This window comes from Euprymna scolopes, chromosome 8, assembly GCF_053919585.1.
Source record: "Euprymna scolopes isolate OS-2025 chromosome 8, ASM5391958v1, whole genome shotgun sequence".
Classification (NCBI taxonomy): domain Eukaryota; kingdom Metazoa; phylum Mollusca; class Cephalopoda; order Sepiida; family Sepiolidae; genus Euprymna; species Euprymna scolopes.
In genome coordinates, this window is record NC_136489.1 from 94,901,407 (window position 1) to 94,914,287 (window position 12,881).

General features: G+C 30.0%; 1 protein-coding gene across 32 annotated transcripts in view; it reads left to right on the top strand.

The window, feature by feature from the left end:
• Positions 1-12,881, top strand: part of LOC145283648 (dematin-like) — a 402,389-nt gene that overhangs the window by 337,114 nt on the left and 52,394 nt on the right. For 19 of the 32 annotated variants that reach the window (XM_080132618.1, XM_080132614.1, XM_080132621.1 and 16 more), the window contains 2 exons: positions 2,800-2,950; positions 4,992-5,042. In XM_080132618.1, the coding sequence (XP_079988744.1) occupies positions 2,800-2,950; positions 4,992-5,042 (202 nt within the window). The remainder of the gene's footprint in view (positions 1-2,799; positions 2,951-4,991; positions 5,043-12,881) is intronic. The other 13 variants (XM_080132622.1, XM_080132626.1, XM_080132632.1 and 10 more) reach the window with 1 other exon arrangement.

The following is a 12,881-nucleotide window of genomic DNA, read 5'->3' on the forward strand; positions in this document are numbered from 1 at the left end:
GCATGCACCTGAGAAGGGGTGATTTTCATATCGTCTAGTGTGGCGTCTGTCCATAAAGGAAAGTTCGGGAAAGGGTGGTTAGCAGGATTCAGTGTGGAGTTGGAGGCAAACCGACTGGCAAGCATGTTAGCCTTCTCGATTGCTGAGCAAACAATCTCATGCTTGTTGGATAGTGGGGGAATTGTTGATTGCCAATTATTTACTACACTGTTGTAGATTTTCCAGAAGTCACGGGTTCCTAATTTCTGTCCTTCGATGCGTTTTTTGGTGGTTTCAGTAAATTCTCTCTTAGCGGTTGCTATTTCTTTCTTCCAGTTATTTCTGGTTTCTATATACTTCTGTCTGTTTGAACTGGATTTATGTCGGTTAAATCTGTGGTACACATGCTGCCTTTGCGCAATGGCAGCTGCACGTTGGAGAGAGTGGGACTTGCTATAAAATTTCTGCGTGGGAACATGTGCTTCAATTGCTATTTTGAACCATTCAGTGGTCTCATTTGTGCACTCTTCAGTAGGAAGTGAAAAGATATTTCGCCATGGGGCGTCTCTGATGAGATCCCTGATGACTTCCTAGTCAGCTTTTTTATAATATCTCATTGTTTTGAGCAATGGCTCTTCTGTTTTGGCTCCAGAGTTTAGGGAGATTTTAACTATTATCACGACATGATCAGCATTCATAAGTGGGCTGTGGGTGTTCGTAACACAATCATAATGAACTGTGGTCAGAAACAGATCTAAAAGTGATGTGTGTTATTAAACAAGTTTTTATTGAGAGATGTTCCGTTAAATAGTCAAACGCTGCCTAGTTTCAATAATAATAGCAATCATCATGAGTTTATCATGGCATCAACCTGATAAACTCTTTAACCTTTATCTTCGGGTGGCCTTTAGGTTTTGATGAGTGGTGACTCATTAGTAAAAAGGTTGCGAGGGGGTCTATAATCTCACTAATAATGATATAACACGGTTGATGAGAGCTTCTTTTGCAGTTTACACTTGCACATCCACCTGACCCTGGTATGATCATTACGTCGAAGCCTTTACACAGCAGAAGAGTTTGGGTCTTTTATCTTATTCTCATGTAACATAGCACAGTGAACTACGTTTTGAATAAATTCAAATAGTTTTAAAAAAGTTACATTTACAAATGATTTTCCATGGTTAAATGTTATATTATTATGTGTAACTATCAAAACCTAGTCAAAACAGGCAGTGATGTGTTTAAATATTTAGAATACAAACATAATGTATATTTTTTTTAATTGGTTTTTAATTTTTATTATGAGTACTATTAACTATAGTAGTAAATTAAAAACACAATCTGAGAACGTCAAATCCAAACGAGATATCGTCATCATAATTGAGGAAAGGAAAGGTGTGCAGACTGATTCACCTCATTTGCATATGAGCGAATAGACTTGTACAATTATGTGTCTGAATTTTTTTTTAGATGAGGATTGATAATTTAGATTATTCCACAAGAATACATAACATCATGAATTAAGTACTAAGTAAAATTTGATTAAAAGTGACACTCTTTTAAAGATTGAAAGTTCAATCCTCAGTACAGGCGATACGAAAAATACAATTGCAAATTACTTCTACCTGGTTATGGCTGATGGAACGAGAGCATGCTACCCTTATGGATTAAATAAAGAGTTCCGTTTGAAATTCTGTGCAGATTCCCAAGTACAACAGTGCCACAAGATACACCTGAAAAAAAATCGGAGGTTACATCAGCTGAAACATTGTGTGAATAGCACTCAAGATGAGAACAATAGTTCAAATAATCCAGACTTGTACAAGATATCCGTAAAATCTGATGACATGAATAAAGATACACACGTTTTTATTTAAAACATCCTGAATGTGATTTTCATCATTTTTAATACAAATATTCATGTGTTTCACAAAACTATTATAAACTTGACTTCAATTTTGTCTCAGCCACACTTTATTTTTTCATCTTTAATTTTTTTTTTTTTCATTGAGACAAGTGTATTGGATCTGTGATTTTTTTTTGAGCAGCCTTTCTTTAACATTGAAATCAAAGAAGACTAATGTCTGAACAAAATCACTACATCTATGGAGACAAAAAATAAAATCAGTTAAAAATGTTTTTTTTAATTTCATTTGATTGAATCAAAAAATATCCAATTATCCTATGTGTCTCAACTTTGCAGACATCCTGTATTTAAAGTCTAGCAACCAGAACACAATGGCGGTACTTGCCTCAAATACAAGTTAAAACTACAACAAAAGACTTCTATTCACGCATGATAACCTAGAGTAAATTCAAATTATAAACAAAGCCAACACATTCACTAATGAAAGGCAGAACTTTGTATTTGTTAATTCTTTTGAAAAATGTTTGATTCATTAATATGAATACTTAAGTTGCTTATTTTCAGACTATTGCCCTCATCAATGTTAATATTTATGCTCATACTCTGGGATGACACTAAAAAATGTATCACCCATGGAATCAATAATAAAATTCACAGCCCTTTCAGCAATCTAATCATATTTGGTACAAATAAACTTCTATCTATGCCTTGTTCACTAATTTTCAATTATGAATGTCCAATAGTGTTTCTAACTTTATAATAATGTACCAACTTTGTGGATGTTGGTTTTGTAGTTCTGGATTTTTAGCTGAAGAGACTGACAAACACCCCAGACACATGCAAACTGCCTTTTATATAATATGAGAAGATAATTAATGTAATTTTATTATTCAATTTTCAATTGAATTCTGTACTATTTTTAATTTCTTTTCTTTTTGTTATTTTCTTTTCAGGATTCCAACTCTCTGGAACGTTCATTCAACGTTAACTATGGCAAGTTCTACAATACCAGTTACTTGAAGGATGGTTACAACAGCTACATGAAACGCGCCAGCATCAACCCAAAGGAACCCCCTAAAAAATCCCCTCAATATTATAGACCAGGTATAAAGCTTATCACAAAATCTGCATCGTTTCATTTTTATTTGTACAAATTCGTTGTCAGTGAGTTTTTTATTTTTTTTATTTTTTATATACATATATTTGTGAGGGAATATTGATCTGAAATAAGCTCTAAGTGAATTCCTCTCTCTATCTTCTGTCTCAAGACAATGGTTTCTTTGCTTAAAGTCTCACACATCCATTGACTGCCTTCATCCATACCATTCACCCACACTCCACATGTACCATTGGTTTTTGATGTTGTTAGTCACCTCACCTCTATTCTTGCAAAAGTACAATCATATCATTGGGTGGGGGTATATGATTTCCAATATTCCTGCAACAGTTTTGACACCTGATCAAATATGATGTCTTTTCATGATCATATTGATATGAAAAAAATAATTCTTTTTTAAGTAGTTCCATTTTTGGCATAGGTACTCTAATAATAGTATTAGTAACAGAACCTGTTAACTCAAGTTAAGCTTGCACAGCCATTGCAATTTGGCAACAGACTAATCTGAGGCACAGGACTCCATTGTCTCTTGGGACAAACGAATGCCAACAATTCTAATAGTTATAAACCGTAGTATACGGATTTGTTTTAATAACATTAATAGTAGTATTGTAAAGTTATTCTAATTTTAAATTTGACTTAAGGCATGATAACATTGAGTTTCATCCATGTTGTTTATTTCTGTATTACATTTTAGCAGCACACAAAAATGGTCACATTGACATTTGGGTGCTTTGTGAAGCTAAGACATTGTAAATTTTTTGAAATTACATAATACAGGAAAAAAAGATTATAGCAAAAATGAGGTGATAAATCAGAACTCAGCAATTTTTTTTTTTTTTTGCAGGAGTAGTGAGTCAATTAAATTTCTTAAAAGCGACTCTTTATCTTCGGGCTAAGATTAAGATGTAGTATCTGTCCTATTCTTAGCAGGCAAAATGCTGCTGGACTGGGGCATCCAGAGTAACCCCTTTCCGATAGCAGGATATCCCCTTCATATAAAACTGAGCTTGTATCTAACTTTGCACTCATGGGAAGCCAAATAAATAGGGACTCTGAGAATGAAGAGTTATGAGCAATTTTTTATTTATTTATTGATTCTGATAATCAGGAATTGGACTTTTTTCCCATCTAAGATAAATTTTTGAATGGATGACTATTTTAGAATATCAGATATACCATAAATTCGAAAATAAAAGTGACTTTTCCTCCCTCTCTCTCTCTCTCTAATAAGGAAGAGGTACAAATATTTTTCTGTCTATCCAAGCTATGGATAGAATAGACTAGACTCTCAATCCTTGATAGTCCAACTAGTCTAAAAAATGGAAAACATTGAAATAACACTGGATGTGTGTTTATTTCAGCATTATTTCTGATATTCTTTATTTATTCTTGTCTCTGAGCTGAAGCAATGTCAGAGTAAGAGGAGTGTGGTTGAAGATTGTACAACCTTTTCAGATGGTGTCCATTGCCTCATAATACAGAAGAAAACCAATAAGAATCATTTTTAGTTTTGTGTAAAGAGAATTGTTTCTTTTCTGTATTAAAACAAAACAGTTTTTGTTTTGCTTTTATTTTTTTATTAAATGTTTTGTATTAACAAAAGTGATGTCTATATGGATCGAAAATATCCTTTATTGGAAAGCTGTTTATTGTCTGTTGTCAGCTTCTTCCCACCTGTAGATATTGTAGAGATTTTTTATTTATTTTTTTTTTTTTTACATAAAATGTCATATATCTAACCTGCCTCCATGATCCCCTATTATTCACCCTGCTGCAAATCCTTCCTTGCCCCCGCCCCTTTTTTCTTTGTTCCAATCTGCTGCCAGCACATAATGCCTTTGCATACATTACTTTTTTTTTTTTTTTTTACTTTACATTTTTTTTTCTTCTGTGTTCCTTGTCGCCGTTGAGCTCCATGCACAGCTCCACATTTCTGCTTTTGCTTCCACCAATGGGCACAACTCATCTTGAGAGCCACTTTGGTACGACTTTTCAATCATGTTCTCTTTCTGTTTTGTTTTCCAGATAATTTCTCTTATTCAAAGGAACCACCAGCTTTCCTGCGATCAAAACAAGGTTTGTGTTTAGAAATGAATTAAAAGGCAACCAACCAAAAAAAAGCAAAAAAAAAAGCTTTCGTTTCAGTCAAGCTTAGATGGAAGCAATCAGCTGATCAGCACTGGACTCACTTTCACCACATTCTTGTCCGCCTTCATCTTTATCGTTCTTCTTGTCGTTTCTTCTACATCAACTTCCACTTCTCCTTCTTCTACTGATCCTAAATTAAGAGTTATTTTTCTGCAATATTTTTTTAGAGATGGTATTGTTTTGTTTAGTCTTAATTCCTGTTATGTTTGTTAATATGTATGACTAACATATTGTTTGTACGCATGAAAGCTGAATAAAACGAGCGCAATTTTTGTTATGTTTTAGTTTTTATTTGCATTATTTGGACTACTGTTCTCATCTTGGATGTTATTTTCACAATGTTTTAGTCGATGTAACTTTCAACCTTCTTCGCAAGTGCATCAAGTTGAACTTGTAAATCTTTGCTGAACTTGGTGAACCTATATAGACTTTCAAACTGAACTCTTATTTAATTCATAAGGGTAGATTGTTTTCATTCTGTCTACCATGACCAGCTAAGTAGATCCGTGGCACAACAGGTAAAGTGCTAACAAATAATTAGTTCTGACAGTTTTCCAGAGGTTGAAAGTTCAACCCTCCATACAAGCAATACTAAGAATATAATAAAAAATACTTAGCTGATAGAATAAGAAGAATCCACTTTTGTCGATTAAATAAAAGATTAAGTTTGAAAATCTATACAAATTGTTAAGAGTTTGAGATAAAGACCCATGATTTCAACGAGATGCACCTGAAGAAAATCGGAAGTTACATTAGCTGCAATGTTGTGAGAATAACATCCAAGATGAGAACGATAGTTCGAATAATACAAAATATCTGTTATATTCTTGATGTATATTGTATCATTTGTCTTTCTTGTGGATTAAAGGATGAAGATATTCTATTTATACTTGTCTCAGTAGACAAGTAAATTTATTCATGAAGGAAATCCCAGTAATTTTAACTTAAAATAAATATATCTTATTTATTCTTGTAGTGTACTCCAACAATTAATAGAATAAATACACTCAAACACAAAGTTAGGAAATAAACTAGATCTTTTTAGTCTCCTTCTCACATGGCAAATATTAAAAATACATACTTGCATTCCTTTTCAGACATAGTATATAACGATTTTCAATTTTGACCCCTTTTTAACTTCTTAAAAATTATATTAACTGGCTAAAGACTCATAAAAGAACGGTCCATTAAAAATCGCTCTGTGACTTTTAGTTTTAGAAGAGATATAGTTTGAAAATATGGAGATAGACAGACATAGTTTTATAAATTAGATTTCCTAATGGTTTTCAGTGGCCACCATTTTTTTTTTTTTTTTTTTCACTTTGGTTTGTTATCGTCAACAGTGAAAAAAAATGGTATACACTAAAAAGTACATCAAACTATCGAGATCAAAATCAGTCTTGTGATAACTACAATTTACTATTAAAATCACTAAAACTTATTAAAAAAAGATAAACTACTTGATCAATTTACATGATTTTTTGAATATGACCTGTTCATTCCGTGACAAATATGTACATAAAGATTTTTCTGCAATTTAGTTTTTTTTTTTTTTAAGTAGGTTTAATTCTCAATAAGTCCCAAAATCTATATGCAAATTAAATATTATCACTTCTGTTGTAAATACTAATGTCAGTGTGTGTGTGTGTGTGTATGTATGTATATATATATATATATTAAAATTTTGTAATTATGAATGAACACTTTGTAAAGCAATTCAAAACAAGTGATAGTTTTGATACAAGTAAAATTTATTTTTACACATCTAACATGTAAAGATATCTTGTCAGATTTCCAAAGTTAGATGCTTTGCTTTTGCCTATCAAATTTTCATTTGTTATTGTTATACAATGTTATTAGCAATAAAATACTTTGCTAAACTTCAATAGCCACTGAAAAATCAAAATCAACCAAGGGAATCACTCATGTTCAAGAATATATAATAAGAGTTGTTTACTTTACAGCTAAAATTTTAGGCAATTTGATATATTTATCAATCCAAACGAATTCTGTTTTGAAAATCAGCAGAAGTAAACAGTTACATAATTTGAAAATGCCTTTCAAAAATGTAGGTCAAAACATTTGTAAGCTGATTTTTACAGAAATAATTAATATTAAAAATATTTTTTTTTTTTTTTTTAATAATAATTAAGAATATCTGTAAACTGATTTATTTTTGATAAATATATTTATTTACATTTTATTTTGTAGAAAATGTTTGACAGAAGCATTTTTACATAAATATTTGATCCTGAAAGTAAAACTGATTTTTTTTTTAATATTGTCTGTAAACTGATTTTTACTGAAATAATATTGAAATTAAAATAAATTAAATAAATGGAAAAGAAATTGAATGAATATTAACATTGTTAAAAATATATGATTTTCGCATATAATAAATCAAATAATATCTATAAATTGATTTGTTTTTACCAAAAATTTTAGCAGGAAAGATTATAATAGATTAAGTAGAAGAATGTAATATTTAACAGGACTTTCAGATTAAATAAAGGAAAATATAAAGTAATATAGCAGGATCTTCAAATTAAGTGACAGTTTATACTGAGGAGTTCCAAAGTCATTTGGATTGGTGATTGTGCTAAATCACTAATTTTTTTCTGGAAAATTTTAAAAAATGTGCAAAGAAATAAAAATTAAAAACCCTGATTTCATGGGAACATTGGGTGGGTACAGTTGATTTATAATAAATTAATTGCTTCACTACTGTTTTAGAGGTCAGCTTGGGTAAATGCTTATATTGGGATAATTAATTGAAAAAAATCAAAATTTCTGGTAGTAGCAGAACCAGAAAATTTTTAGCCTAATTTCCAGTGCTAAAAACGATTCTTTTCATTGTTTTATTTTTGCTAGAAACTTAATTTTTCTTTACTGGTAATAATAATAAAATGATGAATATTTATTGATTTTAAGCTAAAATCTATATATCCCCACACAAGTTTATTATTACATTTACAAAAGTATATGCACATATTACAAGTGTTCTTATGGTAATCTCAAAATAAGAAACATAAAAACGAAATGTCTTTAGCTAAATATTTAGATATGTTTAAATATTCAGAATTGGTAATTGTATCAGAATCGGGAATAAAGAACAGAATCACATTGTATCGGAATCAGGGGGAAAATATTTCAATCATCCCATTACTCGTAAATACTTGAATCATAAATCATTGGATGTGTATTTGAAACCTACATTCACGCATTTTTAATTATTTTGTAAACATGTGTTTAAATGCACCGAATATTCTATGGCTCAAATCTCTTAATTATACTTACCCAATCCTATTAATAGCCATTATAGTTACTTCAAAGATGCCAGATAGATTTTAAAGCTTCACTTGCAACTAGGCATAAAATTTGTTCTCTCTGTTGCCAAAATGTATATTAATCTGTTTAGGCCACACAATGCTTAAATATTTAAAAATATTAAACCATAAAGATAATTATTATTCAGTCTTTGTTCTGCTTGTGAGGTTCAAAAGTAATTAATTTAGTTAACATGACCGCTTTCCTTTCTCAAAAAAAAAAAAGAAAAAAAAAAACTGCCACCCATGGAAGCTATTATATAAAGGAGAAATGTATGTTTGTGTGTCAGGCTAAATTAAAATTGAAAAAAAATCTAAATAAACACCCACAAAGTTAATTTTTTTTTGCATAACCGTAGGTGTATAATATCTAAAATTACCAAAAACAGAAGAGAAAAAAGATTCATTATTTGGCTCTAAATAGCCATTTATATCTTTTCCCGCTATGTTCTGACAAAATTATTTAAAATGTTTACTATGTCTAATCAGATGACTAAAATTAACCAATGAGAGACCTATGAGCTGAGCTGTCTTTTTCTACTGAGTTCTGATCAGCAACTGATGATAGCATTCAAAACAGAGTATATACAGTCTAGTTACACAGTTAAAAATTAACTAATAAGATATCTACCTCATATGAAGAGAGATAGATCTGTGGTGAAACCTGGTTAATCACATTCTTATACATATCTATGCATATTATTTTGTACTTCAAAAACATATTGAAGTGACTAATATTTAACCATACAAACGATAATTTATTGATTATTACATATTTTTTTGTATATTGTATCAATAATTTTTTCAAAGAAAAAACAATAATATTGAATGATAAAGGTGTATATTTTTATGGCTGAATTTTTGATTAAGTAAATTATGTGTAATTTTATAAAATGCAATCAAATGCTTCAAAAGATTAAGAAAGATTTGATTTATTTTAAAATGATGTTCACGTCATACGTGTCAAATGACATTTACAGTGCTAATGTGTGTATAAAATCTGTGAGCGTGTGGTCTTTTGTACAAAAGTTGTTATCTAGATAAGACCCAAACCAAAATAGAGCATTAAAGTTTATATCTCCTTGCTTTTTAACTTATTTATTCTTAGACTGGTGTCCTAATTTTTTTGCCAACTCATTTAACGGCTGTATCTTTAAGCATATTTCAGTTGTCAATTGAACTTGATAACATGTTTGGGAAGCTCAAAGCAAACTCCAAATTTGAGATTCACGGAATGTTTTCAAGTGTGACAGATATCAGAAGCCAAGCCCTCAAAACAAGGCCAGGGAATCATAGGCCTACTCAAAAACTTGTGGTATGAGGTACAGGCACAAGAAAAGTGCTCTTTGTTAAGAAACCAATATGTAGATTTTTTAAATTATTTTTTAATCATTAAAAATCAGAAGGATCAAATTTTAATTAAATTTTCAGCATATATTCAATGAATTGTATATCTTCTATAGAAAACAAGTTTTACATTGATTTCAAAGAAAAAAATAGAAGTTTAATAGAATTAAAATTTGGTCCAGATTAACATACATGTACAGTAATAATGTGTGTGTTGTTATTGTTAAGTGACTCTATAAAATTCTTTCTGGCAATAGTTTAAGAGATGAAAAAAATAAAAATTTCGAAATGTATCTTTGGCGTGGGAATACAAAATGCTCCATTCTGGTTAGTGGGTTCAAAGATGAGTAGCGACAACTTTACCCTAGAGTACAGGAAGGTAACAACCAGTCTAATTCTAAATAATGTAAATTGCAATTTCACATGATGTCCCCCATCTCCAATTCTTGCAAAGACTGTTTCATAGCTTGCAGAATAAATAACTGGTCTCCCACCTGCAACTAATCTCCTGCTTGTTAAAACATTTGGTCTTGAAAACTGCTTATGTAGTCATAACTCAATGCAATGTCATTAATTTTAGTTGTTTAAATGATGAATTTGTGTGTGCGTGTGTTTATGGAAGCAGGGAGAAAGAGAAAGAGTTGGCATTGTTGTTTTAGTAGTTTATTCGTTCATTGAGAAAAAAAAAAAAATTTTTTTAATTTCTGCAAATCATTTATTGGATTAAAAATATTGAATGAAATGGGGTGGAAATATTTATTTTTATTTTTTTGTTACTGAAAATAAAATAAGAGATAAAATTGAAAGACTGTTTTGATGTATTCATTCTATATGAACCATCAGATAATGACAAATTGGTGCTTGTCTATTATAATTAGAGATAAAAAAATGTATTTCAAATAAAAACACTAATGTAATTATGTGTCATCTTGAAATTAGTAAAACTTAAAAATGATCAATTAAAAAAATAATTACTAGAAAAATTAGATTTATTGAATTATGCAGTATTAGCCATTTACTCTAATCTGTATGACACTGACTTATTTCCCTTGTTTTCACTGTACTTTCATTATTTCAAATTAGAAAAAAAAATTTTAATTCTAGCAGATTTTGTATTTTCATATTTAAAAAAATTAACATATCCAATTACAATGCACAAGCATTGACAATTTGAGGAAGAAAAAGTAACTTGGGACAGAAAATTTAAGTAAGAACTTTATAGAGAAGGCGATCCCTTCAGCAATGGTTATGGATGCGATCATGAGGCTGCTTGAAGTAATGTACGAGTTTAGATTTGAGCTAAAAATTTTGTTCATCCCATTCACATCTCAACTGACCATCCTTCAATCTCATTAACCCTTATCTTGAGTGATTTTTGTCCTTGCTAAGTGGTGACTCATAAGTATTTCAAAAGAAAAAAAAAAGGCTGATCTTATTGTTCGATTAATGTCAAATTTTTGCTCATCTTTTGAAAGCTGAGGAGACAAACAAGGAATCAAATTCTATTGGTTAAACAATGGTATCAGTTTGTCAGAAGAAATACGAAACAGAAAAGATCTCTTAGTAAGGTTAAATTTTAAAGAGTTGAGAATTTGAAACTAGACAAAAAGGTTGAAGGATGGAAGGACTCAGAAATGGGGCTAGGGCTTGAAAAGGGAGATTTCGCATTGATATTTTGTTTTTTAAAAATGTGAAGGACATTTCAAGTTTCCTTTTATAAATAAAACCAGAATGAATTCCTGCTAATTGCCATTGTTCCATATTGCTTTGTTCAAAATTTGTACTTCAAAATACTGTTTTTAATGGATTTTACCATTGTTAAATTTTGTTGCTTAAAATTACAACTATATGACTATCTTTTTAAAAGAAATTATTTAAAATAAAAATTGCTACAAAAATTTTTTTTGATTTTCTTTAACACCTATTTTATTAATTATTTTTAACTAAAAAAAGTCTAGAATATAACCAAATCTGACTGGACATCATGTACTACAAACTTTGAGTTGGGCGTTCTGGTTTGCTGATTTTGTCACTATCAAGATATCTAGCATTATAAGAAAGTCTCATGGCACTTGGGTGCCATCAAATTCAGTCTGACTGCATAACAACCTTTGTCATAGGTTCCAAGTATTTATGCATCAATTTCTAAAGCAAAACTATGTTATCATATCAGTTGACACAAAGACTAAACTACTCGGAAAGTTTATCCACAGAAAAGGACAACTTCAGAAATACAGATACAAAGTTACTATATAAAATATTTAGACAATAACAAATATATTGAAAGCATTTAAAACAATCCGATAGTGAAGAAAGGAAAAGGAAACTAGTTATCTGAAAGTTTTATTTTTTATCTCCATGTTCTGGTGATGCATGCATGAATCAAAACATCTCTATGTAGTCTTCCATTTTAGCCTTTTATTAGTTTTATTTAAGATATTGCAAAAGTCAACAAAAAAAAGAAAGCATTTTAAATTAATTTAAAAATAAGGCCTTAAAGACTTTTATAAATTGACTCCTTTTTTTTTTTTTTTTTTTTTTTAAACGTTAAAAAATAATTTAGATTATTCAGACCTTGGTTGTTATATACAAAACATTTCAGACAATGTAAGTTCCCATAACTTTCTTCAGGTGAATCTTTTCAAACTTAGGAACTTGGAAATCTTTGTATTAAACTTTAGAACTTTAGTCAGAATTTTGAACTGAACTTTTTATTTAAATTAAATTCAGGTATATGGCATAAATATTTTATTTTAAGTTCAGATATTTATTTATTTTTATTCATTTATTTATTTATTTTTATTTATTTATTTAAGTTCAGGTATATGGCATAAATATTCCCAAGTCCAGGATAAAGTAAAGAATTTAGTTTGGAATTTTGTCCCATTTCCAGGGTAACATAAACAATTTCTGAGTTCGACTAGAAGGTTCTTAAGCTCCAAAAGATTCACCTGAAAATGGTCAGAGTTTATATCAACTGAAATGTTGTGAAAATAGCAATCAAACGAAAATAGTAGTTTTAAAAATAATACTTAAACAATCCTTATCTAAAAAATTCCCAAACCCAATACAACATAAGAGTTGCTTTTATATC